At 37.6% G+C, this 6,930-nt stretch overlaps 2 gene segments (V, D, J or C); both read right to left on the reverse strand.

Annotated features, from left to right (window-relative positions):
- Window positions 1-2,729: 2,729 nt before the first annotated feature.
- LOC135767294 (T cell receptor alpha variable 26-2-like) lies at window positions 2,730-3,225 on the reverse strand. The segment is given in 2 exon segments: window positions 2,730-3,046; window positions 3,180-3,225. Coding segments are annotated over 2 exon segments (363 nt in total).
- Window positions 3,226-4,135: 910 nt separating this feature from the next.
- Window positions 4,136-4,620, reverse strand: LOC141282355 (T cell receptor alpha variable 18-like). The segment is given in 2 exon segments: window positions 4,136-4,446; window positions 4,611-4,620. Coding segments are annotated over 2 exon segments (321 nt in total).
- Between the last annotated feature and the right edge of the window lie 2,310 nt (window positions 4,621-6,930).

Genomic DNA, 6,930 nt, shown 5'->3' on the forward strand with positions numbered 1-6,930 from the left:
CCCACATATGATGTAGCAAATGTGGCCCAGTTCTTTTAAAACTTATCCGGGCCGGTTTTGGCAAACATGTAGCACAGTAAGCACTGGATTATGTGGGTGTGAGTCTGAAGTGGCCCACATATGATGTTGCAAATGTGGCCCAGCTGTATAAAGAAGCATCAGGGCCAGTTTTGGCAAAGATATTGCACATTAAGCACTGGCTCATGTGGGTGTGAGTCTGAAGTGATTCATATACCCAGCTAACAGAAAAAAGTTCTAAGAACGTTTCCTGAAAGTTCCCAAAAATGTTTTAAATATCAACTGTTTTTATATTGACTTGTTTGCTTGTTATGTAAATGATAGAGAAACATTGCATTTTATTATTTTATAAAACATTATTTCTGAAAACAGTAAAAATATTGCTGTAGAAAGCAAAATTCACTTATTAGGTTTAGATGTTGATGCTTCGTTTAATTTTAAGTCACCATTATTGTGATTAGTGTTTGTTTTAGTTGGACCCTTGACTTATTTATTAGAAGTTCTGTGGTTACCTTACTTTGTGTGTATAAAACACATTTGTTATGGTAGTGTAAAATTATTTACAATAAAGTTGCAATTCTGTGGTGGTTGGTATATAATGGTAACAATCATAATCTAATTAATTGGTTTACTTTTAAGAGTTTTTATCTGTCAATAATATGTATGAAGTCCAGCACTTTCACAGCAGTTTGATATTAAGGAGTTATAGAAACTTTGGCAAAAATTAACCGCTGTATATTTGGGACGTACAAACATCAAGAATCAGACTATGAATCTCAACCATGGTGACAGAAAATTGTAAAAAGTTAATTATTTATCCATGTTGCAATGCATGCTGGGAGTCCCAGATGAGATTTGAAATTTGTTAATACCCAGCATGCATTGCAGCATGAAGTTTTTCATTTAATAGTCACCATGGTTGAGATTATACTCTGATTGTGGCATCAAACTGGCTTGCTCGTGGTTGAGATGTGTTAAACAGGAGTGGACCACACAAGTGCCATGAATCATGCCAGGTGTGAGCCGAATCTGGGCAAGAATTTATATCAACTACTACCCGGATTTGGGTCAGATCTGCATTATTTGCTTTGTGCTTGGCTGACATGTGGCATTTCTATGGCTTGCTTGTGGCAAAGTTTTGGAAAAAAGAAGTGGACCGCTCAAGTGCCGTCATTCCATGCCGAAGGTGGGCCAGATGAAAGTGTCACATGTGAGCCAGAACTGGGCCACAGCAATTTTGCTATCTGGGACAGTATGACACATAGTAGCGCAACTCTGGACCTGACTGGAGCTGGACCGGATACACTGAACCGCATGTGCGTACAGAAATCTGCTCACTTGAGCCCCTTTTTGCGGTTAAATTGTTTAACCATTTAAACAATTGCAAGCCTTAGAAACACGTTAATGATAAACTTACGTCGTGGGCAGGTTGTAGGTAACGGAGGGAGCTATGACAGCGAGCTCATCAGACGTTTCCTAAAAATAAACATTGTTCACGAGTCGCGCGGCTCGAGTCCGAGTCGAGTCTGAAGTCTTTGAGGGTCGAGTCTCAAGTCGAGTCTGAAGTCACTGTGTGTGCGACTTAAGTCGCACTCGAGTCCGAGTCTCAAACTCGAGTCCCCATCTCTGGCTCCTTGTTTATCCTATAGAGTTTTAGCTGGCAACGGCGAATGGCACGGTGAACTGTGTTCACCGACAATGTTTTCTGGAAGTATTCCAGAGCCCATGTTATGATTTCCATTACAGTAGCATTCCTGTATGTGATGCAGTGCCGTCTAAGGGCCCGAAGATCACGGGCATCAAGTATGGTTTTCCACCCTTGACCCTTACGCACAAAGATTGTTTCAGATTCTCTGAATCTTTGAATGTTATTATGCACTGTAGATGATGATAACTTCCAACTCTTTGCAATTTTTCTCTGAGAAACTCACAAAACTATTTTTCACCGCACATTGGGGAAATTGGTGATTCTCTGCCCATCTAGACCTCTGAGAGACACTGCCACTCTGACAGGCTTTTTTATACCCAATCATGTTGCCAATTGACCTAATCAGTTGCACATTAGTCCTTAAGCATTACCTTATATGTACATTTAAAATTTCTGGCCTCTTATTGCTACCTGTCCCAACTTTTTTTGGAATGTGTAGCTCTCATGAAATCCAAAATGAGCCATATTTGGCATGACATTTCAAAATATCTCACTTTCAACATTTGATATGTTATTTATATTCTATTGTAAATAAAATATAAGTTTATGAGATTAGTTAATTATACCATTCCTTTTTTACTCACAATTTCTATAGTATCCAAATTATTTCTGATTTGCGGTTGTATAAAACTTACATTTTATATATGGGTTTTTGAACACTGTTTCTTGTGTTTCCTGTCACTGTGGGCCTCATGGCACAGTAATACAAAGCAGAGTCTGTGACTTTAACAGATGAGATCTTCAGATCCACATGATTTTCATCTTTTCTGGGATTGATGGAGATTCCAAAAACTGGAGGATCAGCTGGGGATGTTACTCCTGAATCTTAAATAACAATCTCACACACCATGTTTACCTTATAATCTCTCAAATTCACAGGTGTGATCACATACTCTTATTTCTAAAGCGGTGGTTTACAAAAACTAATAGTGGTTTGATGTGGTTTGATTAAAGACAGTTTAAAGCACATTAAGTTTTTGTAAAGACTCTCAGGCTTTTTGTATCACTGGGCTACATCTCTCAGAGCACAGTAATATAAAGCTGAATCTGACAGAGTTAAACTGTCAGTAGTGAGTTCAGTGGTTGACTGAGTTGTTGTTGACTTAAACCGATTGTCTGCTGTACGCTGAGCTGAGCTCTGTGATCGAGCTCCTTTCAGCAGTATAAACTGAGGTTCACTGTTAGGATTCTGTCTGTACCAGTAAAGCCAAATATAACTGCTGGTTGTCTCAAATGTGCAGCTCAGTCTCACAGATTCTCCTTCACGTCTGATTATATTTGTTTCTTCTTCTCTTGGTCCAATTTTATCAGCAAATGCACCTGAAATAAAACTCAGCATATTTTGTATCACATACTGCAAACTGAGTTATTTTAATCAAACATATTCAGTCATTTAAATATATTATATAACAGTTCAGTCTACTACATTGCAATGTGATGAAAGTATATTTACCTGAGACTACAGTGAGAATCACGAGGAGAGTCGTCTGTGTCTCCATGTTGACAAAATATAATACAGAGATGTTTGTGATTCTAATAATGTTTAATCTGATTGTTCATGGTAAGATTTCTCTCCCTAGTGGTAATGTGACAAAAATCAACACTTATCATCTGCGCTTATAAAGCTAGGGGGCGGTTTCCTGGACAGATCTTATCCTAGCCTCAGACTAACTGCACTGTAAAAAAATTAATTTTACAGGCAATTGTCTGTATTTTTTTACAGCATTTCTCTGTTTTATTTTTTTGTTGTTTTACAGATATTTTCCTTAATTTAATGTTTTACCATTAAAATTACAGATACCAATCGTAATGAAAGATTACATAAATTTTAAGTTTTTTTTTTCTTAAACAGACAATTCATAGTATTTCCATAGTAATATGGACTTTTTCCATGTTTAAGTGCTATAATTGGGTCCCCAGTGCTTCTATCAATCTAGAAAACGTGAAAAAGGTCAACCCAGTTACTTTCTTCGGGTAAGCCATTTTCTGCAAGCATGTGAAAAAGTAGGTCGTTCAGATTTCGCCTGTTTTGTGATGTAGATAGCAAGGCGAATTACAATCATACCGCCCCCTTTATCTGCATTATCCAACCACGGCACGGCCATTTAGTGCAGAGAGAAGGAGAGAAAGAAGAAATACTTGACAGCACAATTGAGTTTCAATTACAACAAACCACCATCATTGTGATCAGTGTTTGCATTTCATCCGCTCATTTGCTTACATACACCTCAGTACAACAACTGCACATGTTCACATTTATCCTTTGATTAAACTTTCAGCAGGTGTTACTGTATTCTGTCATGTTTAAGAGTTGTGTGGTTCACATAAAGAATGACTGTGGTTTTATTGAATATTGTTCAAAGCAATAAGTGTGTGTGAGTTTTTGTAAAGCCTCTCAGGTATTTTGTATCACTGGGCTTCAACTCTCAGAGCACAGTAATATAAAGCTGAATCTGACAGAGATACACTGTCAATAATGAGTTCAGTGGATGATTGTAATGTTGTTGACTTAAACCGTGGGTCTGGTATATCATCATATCCACTGTATGATCGAGCTCCTTTCCGCAGTATAAACTGAGGTTCACTGTTATGCTGTCTGTACCAGTAAAGATAAACATAGAGGCTGCTTGCTTCATATGTGCAGCTCAGTGTCACAGATTCTCCTTCAGTCTTGAGTATATTTGTATCCTTGTCTGGTTTAATGCTATCAGCAAATACACCTGCAGGAGAACAGAAAAGTAAATTAGCATCAAAAATAATAAAAAACTATTAAATACCATCTCAAATCAGTATTTATCTAATGTATAGGTGAAAGTTGAACACATTTAAATCTGATATGTTAAGTGTGCTTAACCTTCGACTATGAAAAGAATAAGTAATATACATCTCTCCATATCTACTAATAAACTATATTATTACTTAATTCATGAATGAACGCTACATAATAAACTTGAGTTGAAAGACTGCTTGTTGAAAAACTATAAGGTGGTTAAAGGTGGGTGTGGTTTGTAACATTTAGACCTGCCTCTCATCCAGGATATATTGAGATAATTATTTTTCCAGGGAACTCCGCTGCATCACTAAAGCAATGATATGGGAATGCCTTTTGCATGATTTGCCTTGTTATGTATTATTGAAGAAACTATGAATCCTTTCCCAAGGGCCAGTGTTGAGGACTCAGTGTCGTTGCCTCATGCTTACGACGGATGCATTCTTCATGGGCCGGGGAGCAATTAAGGAAGTCAATTTGCGTCATAATTTAATCTATGTAAGTCCATCAGCTATATTTGTGTGTGTGCGTGTGTGTACACAAATTCTTATTATTTTAATTTGCTCAGCAGGTGTTAACACATTTTTTAGTATACCCTCTGCATGTGGGTTAAATGAGATATTACTGTGGTTTGAGGTCATTTAGTTTACATCAATTAACAGCATTTAGTTACATTTAGTTTCCTGCTATTTACCTTTTATGTTTAAGTTTTTGTAAAATCTCTTTGGCATTTTGTATCTGCAGTTGTTTGTGATGAAGATGAATTTGATTGTTTGATCACAGTGTTATTGTATGAGTGTTGAATGTGTTTTAGTCACAGTGGGCTTCAGAGCACAGTAATACACAGCAGAGTCAGACACATGAAGATCCTGAATTATCAGAGGAACTGATTTTGTGTCCAATCTGGCATCAAATCTGTCTTTAAAATCAGAGCTGTTGCTTGATCCAAACTTGTATCTCATCAGTATATATTTAGGGAGGTTTTTTGAGTGCTGAATGTACCAGTAAAGATATGGAGCATCTTGAAGTGATTCATATTCACAGTTCAGAGTAATCTTCTCTCCTTCAATGGCAGTTCTGTCCTCTTTTGGTTGATTGACAGCGTCTTTGCCAAAAGATCCTGTAATATAAAAGAGCTCAGTCACACACTCAATTACATTTAAATAAAAATAATGAAAACGTACAGCAAGAAAAGATTTCATGAAGAATTTTTTATTGCTTACCATAGGAATTAAAAATAAAAATGAATAAAATAAACAGTCTATAAGTCATCTTTGATTAAAATGAAAATGCGAGTGCTCAGCTGTAGGAGACAGATTGTTTGCTGATTGTCATGTTGACTGATGTCATGATAATGTTTAACAACTGATGAGTTTCAGTCAAGGCTTCAGTTTTAGGTGTTGCCATATATGTGTAGATATTGCCATCCTCAGGTTAAGGGTGGTATTGACATTTACAGTTTATGTTAAAGTAATTCACATTTTCAAATGAAAAGAAACAAAGACACCTTAATATTTTTATTTTAACCAGTACAAAAACCTTAACACTCAAGACCAGAAGCTAATAAACTAATAAATTTTGTTCATTCATATGAACTGTACAGAGCACCTACTAATGTCATGAATTTGTTTTTGTGGTGTTGTATTTGTCATTTATTCTGCGGACTTTTAGTTTGTCTGTCAGCCACCCTAAAACATTCACGGTGTTCCTCCAAGTCCACACTTTTGTGATGTAACATCGCTTTGACTGCCAGGAAGAAGTCTGCTGCGCACATGAGCACCCCTTTGAAACCTAAAATGCCAATGGGACACCCTATGATAAGGGAGCCATTGTAAGTCCACATGAGGTGCGCCATTTGGGACACAGCCAGTGTAGTCAGTTTGTAGTTGTACTCCTGACCACACCCTAATTGTGTTCATCTGTGTCTTGTTCTTCATGATTAGTCATAGCCGTTTCTCAATGTCAAGGAAAGATCCTCGGAAGCAAGAATTTTGAGGATGCTACGTCATCGACGGCCGTCGAAGGGCTGTTCCAATGTCGAGGGTCCTCAAAATTTCAGCCTAGGACTGAGTCCTTCGTTCGAGAAATATCCCATATACAGGAAAGGATGCGTATGTGTATCCTTCACGTGCTGAAATCACCCACAATCCTATGCGCGCAGCACTGAAAGCACACCTTTCACTCACGCAATGACGTGCACTTGCTAGCCTGTTCCATTAACGTGTTCTCCGAATGCTTAAGAGGAGCCTCTGAAGGAAGTGACTTGTAAGGACTAGTCCTGCCAAGGAAGTAACCTTGACATTGATAAACGGCTCATATGTATATATATACCCCGATGTCTCCTTGATTTTGTATTGTTTCTGTAGGTGTCCCTGTGTCTGGATAATTTTCATTGTTGCATTTTTATCCAGTCTTCCTTGCTCCATTTCTGACT

This window comes from Paramisgurnus dabryanus, chromosome 6 (genome assembly GCF_030506205.2).
Source record: "Paramisgurnus dabryanus chromosome 6, PD_genome_1.1, whole genome shotgun sequence".
Lineage (NCBI taxonomy): Eukaryota > Metazoa > Chordata > Actinopteri > Cypriniformes > Cobitidae > Paramisgurnus > Paramisgurnus dabryanus.